The sequence below is a fragment of the Paramisgurnus dabryanus genome, chromosome 14 (genome assembly GCF_030506205.2).
Source record: "Paramisgurnus dabryanus chromosome 14, PD_genome_1.1, whole genome shotgun sequence".
Lineage (NCBI taxonomy): Eukaryota > Metazoa > Chordata > Actinopteri > Cypriniformes > Cobitidae > Paramisgurnus > Paramisgurnus dabryanus.
In genome coordinates, this window is record NC_133350.1 from 30,039,774 (window position 1) to 30,058,576 (window position 18,803).

Here is an 18,803-nt window from a genome sequence, read left to right on the forward strand (position 1 = left end):
TGGTCTTCCATAGAGTTTTGGATTATCGCAAAAATTAAGCTCTGTTTTTACAAAGTTTATTACACTTGTACGTTTTGTCCAACAAGATAATTTTTACAGATAAACACTACTTCTCAAAACTTTAATAAGTTTTTTTTTTATTCAAATTTTATGTTTTCGAATGTTTAATGGCATCAATTTTTGTTGGGAGTACAAAAGGGGGGCCATACGCCGAAAATGTTTAAGAACCACTGGTATATTAAAAGCTAACCTTAGGCTACAAACAAACTACACCACAGTCTCTCACCATCAACATCATCACCACCAAGCTTCTGACAGCTCTTTCAAACTGTATTAAACACATTTAACAAAACATGTTTCCTGATAATGAAATACTCTGGATGAATCTCTGTTGGGTATTGTGCCCATGTTGCGTTGTTTTTAAAATCTTCATGCACCATGAAGTTTAAGGTCCCTGACAACATCTTTAGTCCCATGTAGCAACTTGTTAGCAACCGCCCTTCTTAAGACACTTTAAAGCTTTAAAAGGTCACAAGAAAAAAATGAGATGACTTAACTTTGTAAGACTAGTCTAATCAGTTTATGCAACTGGCCACTGATGAATATGTGTGACCCTGGACCACAAACCATAAAGGTCAATATTTTAAATGTGAGATACACTTACCTAAAGGATTATTAGGAACACCTGTTCAATTTCTCATTAATGCAATTATCTAATCAACCAATCACATGGCAGTTGCTTCAATGCATTTAGGGGTGTGGTCCTGGTCAAGACAATCTCCTGAACTCCAAACTGAATGTCAGAATGGGAAAAAAAGGTGATTTAAGCAATTTTGAGCATGGCATTGTTGTTGGTGCCAGAAGAGCCAATCTGAGTATTTCACAATCTACTCAGTTACTGGGATTTTCACACACAACCATTTCTAGGGTTTACAAAGAATGGTGTGAAAAGGGAAAAACATCCAGTATGCAGCAGTCCTGTGGGTGAAAATGCCTTGTTGATGCTAGAGGTCAGAGGAGAATGGGCTGACTGATTCAATCTAATAGAAGAGCAACTTTGACTGAAATAACCACTCATTACAACCGAGGTATGCAGCAAAGCATTTGTGAATCCACAACACACACAACCTTGAGGCGGATGGGCTAAAACAGCAGAAGACCCCACCGGGTACCACTCATCTCCACTACAAATAGGAAAAAGAGGCTACAATTTGCATTAGCTCACCAAAATTGGTCAGTTGAAGACTGGAAAAATTTTGCCTGGTCTGATGAGTCTCGATTTCTGTTGAGATATTCAGATGGTAGAGTCAGAATTTGGCATTAACAGAATGAGAACATGGATTCATCATGCCTTGTTACCACTGTGCAGGCTGCTGGTGGTGGTGTAATGGTGTGGGGGATGTTTCTTGGCACACTTTAGGCCCCTTAGTGCCAATTGCATTGTTTCTGACCATCATTTCAAATTGGTTTCTTGAACATGACAATGAGTCCACTGTACTGTGTGTTACAACTATTTGAATATCTGGAGTCTGATTGTGCAAAATTTTCTTTTAAAGTCCAAATTAAGTCTTTACCACACATATTAAAAATAAAAACTTTGTTTAGCACTTTCTACAGGCCAACCACTGTAATGATCAGTAGGAAATTTACAAAATATTTTCATGAAACATTATCTTTTTTAAAACATTAAACATTATTTTGCAATAAAAGAAAAATCGATAATTTTAACCCATGCAATGTATTTTATGCTTTTCTAGAAATATACAAATGTGACTTACGGCTGGTTTTGTGGTCCAGGGTAACTTATAGTGTTTTAAGCGCTCAGTTTTGGCTATGTATTCTCATCAAATGCATACAAATAAAAACGCAGTGTTATTATCGTGCAATACATACGCAAAATTTAATTTTTGCGTACATATGATAAGCCAGTCCTTCACTTTTATTCCCACTCACCTAAATTCATTGGTTTCTCATTTGTTCTCTTTTTCAAAACCATTGTTGTTTGGGTTTGGGGTTAGATTTGGCTTTTGCTTTAGGATGTCATATATAGGTTTCTCCATGTTTTGTCTATTTTTAAACCATGGTGGCTTGGAGTTGGGCTAGAATTGGGGTTTGGGTTAGGATGTCATTTTATGTTACAAAAACTTGATCTAACCCCAAACCCAAGCGACAATGGTAAAAAAACAAAGAAAACAAATGAGAAACCAATAAATAAAATGACATGAAAAGATGAGCCGTATAAGTAAACGGAAAGGACTGGCGTATCATATGCATGCAACATTGAAATTTGGCGTATGTATTGCATGATATTCACATTGCGTGTTATTTGTACGCATTGCATGAGAATGGGCTGGTATTGAGCTGCCTGCAGCAGTGCACTCTGTCCACTTTGTCACGTGCAATGAAAAACTCACACCTGACGAGTCATGACATTCAAAACTATTCTTTGTAACCGTTTGTCTTTTGTATGTGTAGGTTGTTCATGCGCCTGTAGAATGTAGGCCAGAAAAGGTTTTCCATTTTGTTGCAATGTGCATGCGTCAAACGTCTGTGTACATGTACTGTACATTTCTAATTTTGTGTGCAATATCAGACGGTCAGTAAACGGGCTGTGGGCAATAATAAACATCTATTTGTGTCACTACTAAACAAATGCATGCTATTCTTGTGCCTAGAATCTAAAAATAAAGTGGAAACATTTCTCAGGTCCTTGCCAGGAAGCTTGCTGAAGATGTTGACTGACAGTTGCATAAGGCCATGAAGAGGACGAAAGCAGATTTAGTGAGTCCATTAAAAACAGCTGTGGCCAAATATTGCAACAATGATGACCGGCTCAGCCATATTTATAACGTCAAAGCATCTTTACCGTCTCACTTCATTCTTTTATTATTTCATGAGCTTTGAGTTATATTTAGTTATATTTTCAATGAGTAACATCTTAAATTATCAGAGGATTTAAAAATAACTTCTATAGACAATTTTATGCTGCTTTTTGTCTTTTATAAAATGTCACAGTTCAGTATAAAACAGTTTAACAGAAACATTCTTCTTAATTATTCTCTATGTTTGTGTTTCATTAAAAAAAACTTCATATGGTTCTGAATTATCAGTAAGTATTTGATGAAAATGTTTGTTTCTTATTGGGTTAAAAGTTTCCTTTGAATAATAATCTCACATTCCTGATAAAACAAGCAGCTATTAGTGAACTTCATGATGTGTTTGTGCTTGTTTACTAGATCTGAATATCAGCTTTAGTCATATTTGTGATGTTGTCTGCGTAATCCAGATTAAAGTCTCAGAATCAAATGATGAGATGAGAAACATCAGACTTTATTTTAACTCATTGATCTCATTCTTTGTCATGATCTTACTCAGCCAATATTAAAGATATCAAGGTAATATTTTCACAGAATATTATTAACATTTTGTAGAAACTAGAACGAGTTTATGTAAAAAAACAGAAAAAAATAAAAAATGACTTGAGCTGGGTTTTTACAGACTGGATCACATTTCAAACCATACTGAACAGTGTGGCATGAGTGATGATGTCAGCTGAGGACGGGACGGGCGGGGGGGTGAGGGAACTCTATTCACAGCTCATGTGCCTGTGTGTGTGTCACAGGGGTGGCAGTGCACTTGTGTTCTTGAATCTTTCTCGACAGACTTGCTCACACATTCTCATACAGAGCAACATTAAGTGGAGGCGAGTGAGAGACACAAATTGAATAAGAGATTACTAGTAGGACTGTTTGCTCCAGGACTGTGTTGTTGTGTTGGACAGCTGAAGTTTGTCATGTCTCTGTGGTGTTGTGGTGAGACTGTGCTGGGCTGGATCCTGCTGCTGTCTCTCTTCTCTCACATCTCAACATTTAATCTGGACACCACAAATCCCATTATCAAGGAAGGAGAGTATGGAAGTTTCTTTGGCTTTTCTTTGGCTTTACACAAGCAGCTTACACCTGAACCTCACAGCTGGTGAGTATCAATACATGCGAATGATTCATTCCTCTCATACAGTGGACAAAAGGCAGCGAATGAAACTGTGAGGCTGAACATCAGCGGTCATCTGCCATAAGATCTGACAAATGAGTGGATGGTTTACAGTAATTGTAATGTAGTGTAGCTGTGTGTGTGTGTTTGGTCAAAGGCTCTTCATATTAAATCAATGTCAGGAATCTGTTTATGTGCTGAACGATGTTCACCGAGTGACACAGCAGGTTTGAGACATCAATGTCTTAAAGGGAATTTTATCTTCTGACAGACACGTTTGTGTATAGTGATCGTGTGTAAGGTGTGAGCGCTATTCTTACTATTACTGAATTATAAAGAGTTATTATTGATTTGACATCTTCATGTGACAGACATGAATGAAACTTTATGTAGCTTGTTCACATTGGACTGAAAGTTTATAACTGAAGATAAGCAAGCACACATCACTAACCTGGTGACCATCTACACCAAACTACTGTGTAGCATTGTGGCAGTTTAAAAAAAATGTCTTCATCTGATACTGTACACGTATGTGAACATTTAAGATCGGACCATGGAGAGTATAGGAGAATGTGTGATAATATCAACACTAATGGTAATTGATTTCATTGCAAAAAATGACTTTCTTACTTAGTATTTTTGTCTTGTTTTAAGTACAAATATCTAAAAATTCTTAAATCAAGAGGTATTGTCTTGATGAGTAAAATGACCTATGAAAATAAGTCTAGTTTTTAGACAAAAATATCAAATTTAAGTGAATTTGTGCTTGAAACAAGCAAAATAATCTGCCAATGGGATAAGAAAAAATAAGTTTCCTTTTTTCTTAAACACTAAATTCAAGCATTTTTAACCTCATTTGCAGATTTTTTTTTTTTTTTTTTTTTGCTTGTTTTAAGCACAAATTCAATTAACGTTTTATGTCAAAAAAAAATTTTTTATGTAATTTTGCTCATCAAGAATTTGCTTCTTGATTAGAGAATTTTTGTATACTTGTGCTGAAAACAAAACAAAAATACTAAGTAGGAAAGTCTTTTTTTTTTGCAATGTTGCACTGCAAAAAATATTTCCAATAAAAAATGTTCTTAGTATTTTTTGTCTTGTTTTCAGTAAAAATATCTAAAATTTTTAAATTAAGATACTTTTTCTTGATGAGCAAAACGACCCAAGAAAATAAGTCTAGTTTTTAGACCAAAAAATATCAAATTTAAGTGAATTTGTGCTTGAAACAAGCAAAATAATCTGCCAATGGGATAAGAAAAAATAAGTTTCCTTTTTTCTTAAACACTAAATTCAAGAATTTTTTAACCTCATTTGCAGATTTTTTTTGCTTGTTTTAAGCACAAATTCAATTAAAGTTTTTTATCAAAAAAAAAAAAAAAAATTTGAGGTAATTTTGCTCATCAAGAATTTGCATCTTGATTAGAGAATTTTTGTATACTTGTGCTGAAAACAAAACAAAAATACTAAGTAAGAAAGTCTTTTTTTTGCAATGTTGAACTGCAAAAATATTTTCAATAAAAAATGTTCTTAGTATTTTTTGTCTTGTTTTCAGTAAAAATATCTAACATTTTTAAATTAAGATACTTTTTCTTGATGAGCAAAACGACCCAAGAAAATAAGTCTAGTTTTTAGACCAAAAAATATCAAATTTAAGTGAATTTGTGCTTGAAACAAGCAAAATAATCTGCCAATGGGATAAGAAAAAATAAGTTTCCTTTTTTTTTAAACACTAAATTCAAGAATTTTTTAACCTCATTTGCAGATTTTTTTTGCTTGTTTTAAGCACAAATTCAATTAACGTTTTTTGTCAAAAAAATTTTTTTTAGGTAATTTTGCTCATCAAGAATTTGCATCTTGATTAGAGAATTTTTGTATACTTGTGCTGAAAACAAAACAAAAATACTAAGTAGGAAAGTCTTTTTTTTTGCAATGTTGCACTGCAAAAAATATTTTTAATAAAAAATGTTCTTAGTATTTTTTGTCTTGTTTTCAGTAAAAATATCAAAAATTTTTAAATTAAGATACTTTTTCTTGATGAGCAAAACGACCCAAGAAAATAAGTCTAGTTTTTAGACCAAAAAATATCAAATTTAAGTGAATTTGTGCTTGAAACAAGCAAAATAATCTGCCAATGGGATAAGAAAAAATAAGTTTCCTTTTTTTTTAAACACTAAATTCAAGAATTTTTTAACCTCATTTGCAGATTTTTTTTGCTTGTTTTAAGCACAAATTCAATTAACGTTTTTTGTCAAAAAAATTTTTTTTTAGGTAATTTTGCTCATCAAGAATTTGCTTCTTGATTAGAGAATTTTTGTATATTTGGACTGAAAACAAAACAAAAATACTAAGTAAGAAAGTCTTTTTTTTGCAATGTTGCACTGCAAAAAATTATTTTCAATAAAAAATGTTCTTAGTATTTTTTGTCTTGTTTTCAGTAAAAATATCTAAAATTTTTAAATTAAGATACTTTTTCTTGATGAGCAAAACGACCCAAGAAAATAAGTCTAGTTTTTAGACCAAAAAATATCAAATTTAAGTGAATTTATGCATAACACAAGCCAAAAAATTTGCCAGTGGGGTAAGCAATTTTTTCTTGACTCTTTCTTGAATTTAGTGTTAAAGAAAAATGTTCAAGATTTTTTTCGCTTGTTTCATGCACAAAATCACTTAAATTTGATATTTTTGTCTAAAAACTGACTCATGTTGAAGCAAACATTTCTTTTTTGTATGTTTCAAATGTACACAGAGTGAATATAACTTTGTTTGTGACTCTTCGCTCTGTACAAACATAACAAAGACTCAAAATGTACAGTGTTAGTTAATGAACACAAGAACACATCTGCTCATGACCCTGAACCCAAACAAGACCTCATCAAGACTATCAGGTCATTTATTAGTCACTTAACTGTAGCCTACGTGTATATGAGCATCTTCATCTGCTGCTATATAACAGTGACTTACTTTACTTACAGTAAAGCGGTGCCTGTCTGTCGCCAGCATCTAAAAAGAGCTTGTGTATGTTTGTGTCAGGGAGCTATAAGGTTACGAGATGCCTTTTTAGCAAGAGTCTGACTCATAATGTAGAGAGAGTTTAATGCCTGACGGCAGACGTCATTGTGAATGATATGATTCTCACATTTGCAGCCAAATATTCATGGGAGTTAATCATTCAGAGCAGCTTACAAATGAGGTACAACCCATTGTGCACAAATGCTTACCTGTTAAATAAATACCAGCAGTACTTTATAAACCCCAGAAAGCTTTGTATTGGATTGATGATTTGTAGCTGATGTATTTCTCAGCTTGTTTATTGATGTACTTATACCTTAAGGGGATGCAAGTCATTGTTGAGCCTGATATAAACCCAATCTCTATGACTCATGGCTTTCTCAATTCTGAATGTTTCAGATTACTGAAAGGTTATAATGCCTAAAGTGTTGTGTTTGATAAAGGATCCACTGGATCCTATACAGGAAATACCAAAGTATGTTAGTCAGATGGGAAACATTGAAAAGGGCTTCATCTCTTTAACACAGAGATGTCTATAGGGTAGAAATGACTGCGGTTTGTGACCGAATATAAACTGAAGTAAAGCAAACTCCACGTTCTGTTGGTGTGAATGCAGTCTGGACAGAATTGATTGAGTTTGTATAAGGAAGTCATGTGGTGCTGTTACTGTGCCTGTCCTCTATTTATACTCATCTGAGGTCTGCTGCCTGTTATAGTCTATGTCTAAAACAAACCCAACCCAACCACATCGTCTATCAAACATGTCTAATGTTTACGATTTGGGATCGGGGAGGCTCCGGCGATTGGGAGCACAGAAAAATAACCGCTATGACACCACACGTTGTTTTTGTGTGTCCCCAGTTGAATTAATTTCTGACAGAATGAAGTGCCAGCATCCACCTGAACTGCAGAGGCCATCACAACTTTTAAGGAACAAACAACTGGAAATAAACACAGCTGTTACATCAAGCACACTTCCCTAAGGACCCTTAACTTTCCATTGTTTCACTTTGTGAACCATTTAATAATAATATAAAACTCTCCCTTTTCATGCTAGCTGGAAAACTATTTCTACTTTTATCTGTGAATCCTGTGATTATTGTCAGCTTTCAAAATGTTAAATTAAATGCTCATTTGCATAGGCTTATTAAGACCTCACCGGTGTCCCACGAGCACACAGACAGTAAAAAATAGTAAAACAGCTTGGTTTTGCAAATCAATCAAATTCAATCATTCCTAGGGGTTCATATCTTTTTTGGCACTGTATGTTGATTTGACAAAAAACATTACAGTGCAGAATTGATCATGTGAGAATTAACTTTCAAATATATTTTTTGAAGATATTACAAGCTATATTATAAGCTATGAAGGTAATCTACTTGTTGTTTATTTTGCTTGTCATCAGAAATAAACTATTCTAATAGGACTGTCATGTTATCGATTCTTAGTGGAGTTTTCCAGAAGTTTTGTGTGTTCCACGAAAGCTGTTTTTTTATGTTGTTACTGCTGAAACCGACTATACTCAGCGGCAGTGGTGGCCATATTTGTGTTTTTTAATACTGTAAGTGGCTAAATGTATTCTTTGTTTTTGGCATCGCGTCAAGGCCACAGATTTTATCTGTTATTTAATATAAGGTTGAATCAAGTAAACTGTGAATGCTTTTGCTGGATTAATGCACTGTTTTTCAAATAAATCAATGTATCTTACAATCTCTGAAGTTTGTACATAACAGTATATTTGGGACAAATAACTTGTTAAACTGTATTAGTGGCATGGAAGGATTTGGAGCAGCATTCAAAGTCACAGACAGGTTCTGAATGATGCTGCCTGTGTTCAGACACAATAATGTGTTTATAAACATGTGGCACTGCACTGAGCTGGTGTGTGACCCCCTTTAAACTTGCTTATACAGTAGGGTTAATCCGCCTGTGCTAATAAAGGTGTCTGTCAAACCATTGGTGCAAGAAAAATTTACAATGTTATGACTTCCAAAAACACAACCACAGCTGTCCCAGATAGCATGCAACAAACAATGTTAAAAATCATTGATTTGTCAATGTTAATACCGTTGAATCAATATCAGGTTTGCAACCTCCATTAATATTGAAAAAATATTGAAATTTCAACAAATCACCATTATCGTGATCAGTGTTTGCTTTAGTTGGGGCCCTTTACTATTGTGTTTTAATGTTAAGTTTTCTTTGGCTGTTGAAGCAGTTTTTTAAAATACATCTGCTATTGCAAAGAAAACAAATATCTAATGTTATCAAGTAGTTTAATTATTGTAGATATACCTAAATAATATTAATGAAATGCTGTTAAAGTTGTGCAAGAAGTGGATATTACAGAACTATTTGGAAACAATGTCAGGTCTGTTATTTTGAGGATTATATAAACACATTCAGAAGGTTAAACTACTGTATCTATCTCTGACATCATAAATCAGTCTATGAATTTCATCAATGGTGATGATCAACAAACGAAAGCTTCATGCTGCAATGCATGCTGGGTATCATCGTAGTACTAAACTAATTTATAACTCCCAGCATGCATTGCAGTTGATTGTTTTATCTGAATTTGTTTGATGATTGTCACCATTATTGAGATTTGTAGGATGAGTAATGATATCTGAATGTGTCAGCAATTTTTCTGTTTATCTTATCACAATGGATTTACAAACCAGAACAACTATAATGGTAAAAAATGGATCAACATAATCATGTAAAGCATTTAAATTGTATATAATCTTGACATCTAAAAAAAAAATCAGTTTCAACTTAATTTTAAAACACATATTTCTTTTCAAATGCACATGTGTTTCTATACAAACGAGTAGAAGAAAATAAAGATTTAACTTAGTGGATGTCAAGAGTCAAGGATACAACTAAAGCAAACACTGATCACAATAATGGTGGTTTGTTGAAATTTCAAAATGTTTTCAATATTAATGAAGGGTGCAAACCTGATATTGATTCAATGCAGTTAACATTGACAAATCAACTGTTTTTAACATTGTTTCAATGGTTTGCATGCTATCTGGGGTGAGCAAAATCACAAAATACTCTTGCCTGAGAAAAATGCTTACACTTCAAGATGTGTCCGCATGATGGTTTTTTATTCCCCAGCAGCCTTTACTAAATGAAAGCCAGAATGCATGAAATGATAAGAAGAGTACAGTTGAATGATATATAGAAAAGAAGGAGCAGAGGGGGGACACGCTCATTGTTCTTCATGTAGATGCTGTTCACATTGAGTCTTTATTATGCTAATTAGTTCCCAGAAGTTTTCAGAGGGCTTGTACCGTCTCCAGGCGCCATCATACAAAACTATTGGCAAGACTGGCTTTATCACATTCTGTGTTAAAACATCTTGCATTTTCTTTTGCACTACTACTCAGTATTAGCATATATACAAAACACATTTTTCTTAATGGCAATCAAATATGGCAGCATGCTGATTTTTGCCTCATAATGTCATAACTTTTACCCATAAGATCGGTTTGATTAAGATCAGGGTGCGTATTCACAAAACATTTGATCTTAACACTAAAGCCCAGAGTATATTCTGTTTTTTATGTGTATGTGAACATACGTGCATGGTCAAATGCACAGCTTTGCAAAGTATAGTTTATTTAACTCGCACTTGTACACAAACGTTCAACCCATACACATAGCGACAAAATGCAATGCATCTCCTGGGCTGCATACTACATTCTCCTGTGTGCGACCAATGCCTACAATAGAGTCCCAGAGGGATAATGTATTTTTTAAGGCCAACCCAGAAGTTAGTGGGACACTGGTTCCCTTGCCAGAAAGCCTATTAATTTTTCCCATAAACTTTTGGATTATCACAAAAAATAAGCTCTGTGTTTAACAAAAGTGTATGACACTTACACGTTTTGTCCAACCAATTAATCTTCACTGATGAACACAACTTTTATGAATTTTGAAGTCTAATTTTTTTTATACCATGGGCTGTTGAATGCTTTATTCTGATTGTTTGAGAAAAATTTAATGGGTGTTGATTATTTTTCTGTAAAATGCACAACTAACCTGTCAAATGTCTTTAAATAACCACCAAAAAAATGTCTGTGGTAACCGTGGTATTAGAGGAATAATAGACTCTGGTCCTTTGAATTATTTGAAAATAATGCACACCCGCAGTGTAACACCGCTTGGTGCCGCAATTATTCTTTACGTATTTCTAGTTAACACATGTACACTTCAATCTTCATAGAATTGGTTAGTGTTTTAGTCAAGACCACCTAAACCGAGACCAAGTCATGACCAAGACCAAGACAGGCCGCGACCGAGTCAAGACCAAGACAGGCCGCGACCGAGTCAAGACCAAGACAGGCTGAGACCAAGTCAAGATCATTGCAAGTCACTGCATTAAAACACTTATGATAAAATGTGGAATATGCATATGATTAGGCACTTCTTGTTTGTGTGTGTGCATGCGTGCATGTGCGTGTGTTTGCCATCAGAGACGTTGATAAAATAATCAAAGGCATTGCAGATATGTGGGAATTTATCTTTGTCTATAAGCAAATAAAAGTGAACAAACACTAAAGAGCTGAAATCAACTTAACCATTTAATCTGAGCTGTCTTCAAATAAATCTGCCAATGGGGTAAGAAAAAAATCTTAAACCTTTTTCTTAAACTCTTAATTGAAGAAAAATTCAAGAAAAATTTGCTTACCCAATTGGCAGATTTATTTGCTTGTTTTATGCACAAAATCACTTAAATTTGATATTTATGGTCTAAAAACTAGACTTATTTTCTTTGGTTGTTTTATTCATCAAGAAAAAGCATCTTAATTTAAGAATTTATTTTCTTGAAAATCATTTTTTGCAGTGTGCCATCAGTTGACCAGTCTTGAAATAAAATTCCAAGTCCTCTGTGTCTGAGACCGAGACGAGACCGAGTAAAAATGCGGTCGATTCCAAGACGAGACCAAGACCTTTAAAAAGTGGTCTTGAGACCGGTCTTGAGACCGAGACCGGTCTCGAGAACTACAACACTAGAAGTGGTTTCATTTGTGAAGATTCGGTTAACGTCAAGGTTCGTTTAACGCGATCTGACACACGTACACACGCACACACGCACGCACGCACGCACGCACGCACGCACGCACGCACGCACGCACGCACGCACGCACACACACACACACACACACACACACACACACACACACACACACACACACACACACACACACACACACACAGTAAAGTTGCCTAATCACAGACCAGTATGTTGCAACAAAGTTGACCAAGCCACGGAAAATACCGGATTATCTGAACATCATGTCCACTCAAAGGCAGCTCTTATAAACAGCAAACAGGGAAATAATAAAAGGCATTTGACTTACATAGCATCCAGCTAACGTTAGCCAACTCCGTTTGCCATAAGTTCTGGAAAAGGATGTAATCTCGACCATGATCTGATGATTTCCTGCTGCTCAATCTGGTCCAAGCTCCTTAATCCTTTATTTATTCTTCAACTGAATGTCTTGTAAAGGGTGATTTTGTTTGCATAAAACACATTTTCCTATCTCAAGGTAATTCACTTACTTTCACTGAACAGTACTGTATCTATAGCAGTTACATGGCAATCTGCAGCGCGGTTATGAAACTCTGAAAACGCTCCAATCACATGAGGTAAAAGACACAAAAAACTATTCTGATTTGCTTACAACATAAGTGGAAGGGTTTGGGGCGCACAGTCCTGCGCCCCAGGGCGGATCCGAAACCAGCCAATTAGAGCTCAGCCTCAGGTCACATGTTTTTACCCTTTTTACGAACCTACATAGACACTCATTAGGGGTGCGCCCCAGACACACAAACATGACACACACAAAACGAACTCAGTTTTGATTATTTATTTTTTTAAATAAATTATAACATGAGTAACAGTGAAATAGTACCACTAAACAATTTTATTTTGTATTAATTTGCATTATATATTCATCTTTTTTGTAACATGCTAAAGTAGCTTTCTTCTCTGGCCAACTTTGGGGGGCGGCGCCCCAGCGCCCCCTAGTGACAAGCCGCCACTGCGTGTCTCCTTCATTGCATATTTTTATATTTGGAATATATCCCTCCACTGCATACTGTAACCCCTTTTGCCTCGATCTGGAGGATATCGAAGAGGTATTGCTCCAAAAAAGGACACGCACGGCAGTAGCGAAACGAGCCAACACCGGGCCCCTAAGCAGGATTATCAAGGCGGGCCCTTTACTACAGCACGTGATTACGCAATGTCCACAAGCAGGCTACAATGAATGGGTACAGGACAGGATCATAGAGACATGAGATGACTGACAAAATCAGAAATAGCCTACGCGCACCACAACAAAAACATAACACTGGTGACAGCGCACCATAACATATGAAAAAACACTGCTGGTGACAGCACACTATAACATTTTGTTACTCTTTGCTATGACTACACACACATACACCTAGGTCTAAATACATAAAAAAGATGCTCACTTACATTATAGGCTATACCGTTACATTATAACCACATTATAATTTGTAGAGGCATTTTCCGGGCTTCAGTTCTGGATGGCATGATGCACACAGGAGCTCTAAACTTCAGACAAAACACAGCTCAATCATTACATACGCAGGATCGATCCATCCTGTTTAAAATCATTTGTTTACTTACTGCTGCACTTTGTGCTTTGCTTTAGGTGTCTGGTGTAGTGTTTGGGTATTTAAAGCGTTATGGTTTCTTGATTGTGCTAAAAAACAAAAAGATACAAACCAGCCGATTTCAAACGTGCACAGAAACTCTGGGCTGTGATTGGTTGGGCTCTATAGCTAGCGGTGATTTCATTGGGCGATGGCTTGTTCGACTTCATGCGCCGCAAGAATTGATAGCCGGGTTACGTCAAACCACCGCGAGAGTGATTCGCGAAACCATACGAAGGAGTTTGCTTTTAAATCGCTCTCGCGGAACTTTGACGTCATCCAGCTGCCTAATGAAAACCCGTGAGAAAGCCTGGGAACAGCGGATAGCAATGAATATGTGATAGGGCCAGCCGAATGTCAATCAAATTCTTCCAGTCGGGCGGGCCCCTGATTGGTCCGGGCCCGTAAGCAACGCTTACCCTGCTTACCGATAGTTACGCCCCTGACGCACGGGTATATCGCTTTCCGTCATGGCAATCTGTCGCGCTGGTCATTTAAGTAGCAACAGTAACTAAGGGGGGCGGGGCTCGGCGAAAGGCTAATTATCCCATAAAAACACGTAACATATTTAAAGTCCCTGATTTATACTTCAGTCCAGTATGTAGATATTTCTTGTTGTGAATGTTAATCTGCATTTACATTCCCCATGTCAAAGTGTTGAACAATAACTTTTTCTTGTGATGACACGCCCCTTACGTTACAGAAGCGATCTCAGAACATTTACAGGGCGTGCTTGTGTTCACACAGAAGCCTCTATGCCAATTGTACGGATATTTGCTGGGATGAAGGTGCTGTGTGAATGGGATTTGGTGGTTGTGGTTAGACGCTCCTGTTGAATGGAGTAATTATTTCCTCTTGGTGTTTAGCTATTAAATTGTAGCCTCCTTCATACTGAAGGCCTGGGAATCATGGTAGCTTTGAATGGCCAAGGACCGCCCAAGTGGCCATAGGACTGACACTTAAAGCAACCAATCAGCATCATGTTTAAAGCCATGGAGGTGTCTCCACATAACACACTGGTGTGCAACCATCATTCTCTGGCAGGGCCGGAGCGGGACTCATTTTCAGCCCTAAAGTTTTATGCCTTAGATCGGCCCAATTTAGTTTACAACTGACTATATAAAAATAATATCATTAAATCCTTAGTAGCTTACATAAGTCTGCAATAGTGCACTGTTCTCTGCAGCCTTGCAATTCATTGTATTTCTCAAAAATATCATTTTCAATTCAGTGCAAATACAGTCGCCTAAACAATTATGATTTTTGCCATAATAATGCAGCCCTACAATAAGGTTTTTAATATTAATCAAAAAACTGATTCGTAAATTACTGAAAGGTAACAAATATGTTTGTCTTTCCCCCAATATTTCTATTTTTTTTAAATGGTGAGTTTGGAAATCACTGATTTAGGCTACAATACACAAGCAACATTTATCAAGTAGGCTATGCAGGGGAAACAGATGGAAAAATAAAAATTCTTGTTTCCTTGTATGATCATGTATATTGCCAAATAACGTAAGGTAGGCCTACCTTGTGTCAAAAAATAACAAATATATAATTAACTATAAAAATGTATTTTACTTGAGAAATATCATATTTATATGAAACTTACTCTTTTCCAATAAACTGTTAGAAATCAAATAGATTTTTGTTACTCTTGACATAGACGATAATGTTCCATCTATGATTTAGATATAAAAACAGATTTGTAGATCATTTTCCTTTGTTTTAAATCTAGACGCGCGCAAGCACTCTCAAACATAGACACGTCTGAAACCGAACTCGTGTTCACAAGTGAACACTTTGAAAAGCAGAAGAAAGCGGCGCGTCCTGCTGTTTCCTAATGCAAGAATTCTTCCAATAAGTGGTTAGGACTTGGGACACAATCAACTTGGGCATAAAGCGGTTGGGACCTCTCCCACCTGCAAATTAAGTGAGGGGGGCTGCTCACCAAAATCTCTAAACTTTATATCAACAATGGCAAAGACTTTAAACTATCTGTTTTAGTTTCCACTGGTTGCTTCAAACAAAAGACATATTTTAATGACTTTATTCTGTGATCCTTGCATACTAAAAATGCAGTGTTTAATCGATCGTGATGAAGCATTGTCTCGATGTAAACATAACAGCTTTCTTATTTGATCAGAAGGCTTTTGTGTTGTTTCCAGGTAGACTGTTAACTCTTTCACCGCAAGCATTTAAAAAAAAATTGCCAGCCTCTCATATGCAGTTTTATTTTGTTTTCATTTCTTTTCTATCAAATATATTGTAAAGTGGGAGATGTTGGTTGTGCATATATGTGTGTCTACATAAAGTGCTTTGCTTATTATTTTGCAGTGTTTCAGGCTTTGTGTTTCTGGTAAATTGTATTTTTGTTAATATATTATTATACATTGTATTATTGCGTGATGTGGGGAACTTTAAAAGATTTAACTTTAACATTGAGTAAATTAATGTTTGTTCACTAGTTTACATAGATCAAGCTGTTAACTGTCAAAAAGCATGATAGCATGATTAAACTAAAGCTTTATTTTAGCTTTTTAATCTCTCTTCTTCAGGATATTAGTGGGAGCACCTCAGGCACGAGGAACAGGACCTTTGCATGGGAGCCGCCCTGGTGCCCTGTATCGCTGTCCGGTCACACAAGAAAAGTGTAAACGAGTGGACATTGACGGGAATGGTGAGATTGGTCACTCTGGACAGAAGAAAGGGAAATTCTCTCATCATTTATTTATCCTCAGATGTTTGCCAAATCATACAACCATTAGTGAAGTCAATTTAGTCATTAATTGAATGAATACATTTCATTTTTGGGTGATTATTTAAGACAAAAAGAGGTTTAGAAACAAACTGTTCACAACACTTGCACAACATAATTATAAGATTGTGTTTTCTTAAGTGAGTCCGGAGCGAGAGAACAAACACAACCAGTGGTTGGGTGTCACAGTTAAAAGCCAGGGCATTGGTGGAAAAGTGGTGGTGAGTATTTTCTCTATGTAAATATGTAAACGGTTTAAAATTAGCACCCATCAAATCATTAAATTACATATATAAGTAGCTATATAATAACAAGGATTTGGTATGGTGTCATTTTTATACATATGAAATGTAGTAAAATATTTTACCTTAATTAAGGTTTTAAATGTTTTGTTGTTCCATCGATGTAAAACGATCATTAGGGACATTGAAAGCATGAAGTACATCAGCATTCAAAACTTTATGATCATCTTTCTGACAGGTTTTTTTTTAGAAAGGACTACTTTTTTTGTGTATTTGAAGATGAATCATGGTCTCCAGATGATGTATCAAAAAGCAAAGAGAGCCTCAGAGCTCAAACTTTTCAGGTTGCCATCTTGCGCCATCTTTAATAAATAAATGGATTGTGCTTGACGTCAAAATATTGCCCAAACATTTTGTTGAATTAATATGAAGTTCAATCGAATCAATTTTTTATTGAAAACAGTGCCTTACCAATCTCTTATTTTAGTCTTATTATCTTTAATCTTCCTGTGTTCTCACACAAACACAAACGTCCTAAGCATGTAAATAGTTTTTATTACATTTATACATTTTCTCTGCTTATTACAGTAAGTGAGTTACATTTATCTACATTACCGTAGTGAACATTTCAGATCAGATGTGCTTGTTCTTAAATCTGAAGTAGATTTCTTTATTAAACTCATATAACTTAATTCTTCTTGTACAATAATTTACCGTTAATGCAATGATGTTGTATTTTTGTTAGTAAGGTAACTTATAAAGACTTTAATCTTAATTTTGAAACAAGTGAATATTGTTTTATTATATTTACAAACGATTAAACCAAATAGTGTGTTTGTGATGTCTTGTCTTATCTTAAAACCAAAAGTAAACAGGTTTTCCAGACGGAAGGTCTGCATTCATTAAAAATGAGCAAATAAAAGATTTCAAATTAATATTTAATGTTCCTTACTTATGAGGTAAATAGCCGTGTAATAAGTGGGGTAATATATAGGCAGCAGGTTGTTATGACAGAAATAAGCCCCTTTAGTGTGATTCAAGACCCTCCGCTTCTTGACGGGTGTCCCGATCACACTGATCAGGTTTATTTCTGACCAGCTGACTATACATTATCCCTTACATAATTCATCGGCCCGTCCTCAGTTATAACTTACATATTTGTTTATTACAATAAATAATTAGAGCAATGTAAATTTTGCAATGTAGTACATAAATATGGTTTAAATGTATATTATTATCAATGACTTATAATTATTAGTATCATTGTTTGCCATAATTGGGCATCTCAAAAACTCAAGAACCATGATTTAAACGCAACCTTACAAAAAAGAAACTCAACGTCCTATATTATAAGCAACTCTGGTCTTGTGTTGTTTTGTGTAGTGCCTTGGTCCTGGAGAAACAGTGTTTTGCTTCACCATTTACAGTCTATATATACTGTATGGTTCAAATAAAAATAAGGTAACTTTAACTATGTTGACTCTTTAACATGATGTAAAAATGTGACACAAACACAAGTAGGTTTTTTACCAATCAAGTTCAAACCGATGTCTGCATTTGGGTTCTGTTTTCTGACATGACAGGATGTTATATTTAATGGCTGAATGTGAGCATGACATGTGCGTTCTGATGTCATCATCCAGACGTGCGCTCACCTGTATGAGCTCAGACAACATGTCAATCAGACGTTTGAGACACGTGACCCCATTGGACGCTGTTATATGCTGAGTGAGGACCTGACTGAGAGAGATGATCTGGATGGAGGCGAGTGGAAGCTCTGCGAGGGTCGTCTACAAGGACATGATGAGTTTGGATTTTGCCAGCAGGGACTTTCTGTTAGTTTTACAGCTGACAACAACTACATCCTGTTTGGAGCTCCGGGTACCTACAACTGGAAAGGTATGAAGGTATTAAATCATGTCTAAACACAAGTTTTATAATATTATATTGAAAAATAGCAAGCAAAGATTAAAGGCAGGGTGCGTGATTTTGAAAAAAGCTAACTTTAGCCTACTAACACTGAAATGACCATCCCACCCTCCATTCAAATGGCCATCCAAAGCCACGCCTCCTCTAAAACACGTGAACATGCCCTGACCAGA

General features: G+C 35.6%; 1 protein-coding gene across 3 annotated transcripts in view; it reads left to right on the forward strand.

The window, feature by feature from the left end:
• The first annotated feature begins 3,623 nt into the window (after positions 1-3,623).
• Positions 3,624-18,803, forward strand: part of itga7 (integrin, alpha 7) — a 37,223-nt gene continuing 22,043 nt past the window's right edge. For all 3 annotated transcript variants that reach the window (XM_065241979.1, XM_065241981.1, XM_065241982.1), the window contains exons 1-4: positions 3,624-3,975; positions 16,260-16,381; positions 16,601-16,680; positions 18,345-18,600. In XM_065241979.1, the coding sequence (XP_065098051.1) occupies positions 3,794-3,975; positions 16,260-16,381; positions 16,601-16,680; positions 18,345-18,600 (640 nt within the window). In that variant the 5' untranslated portion in view covers positions 3,624-3,793. The remainder of the gene's footprint in view (positions 3,976-16,259; positions 16,382-16,600; positions 16,681-18,344; positions 18,601-18,803) is intronic.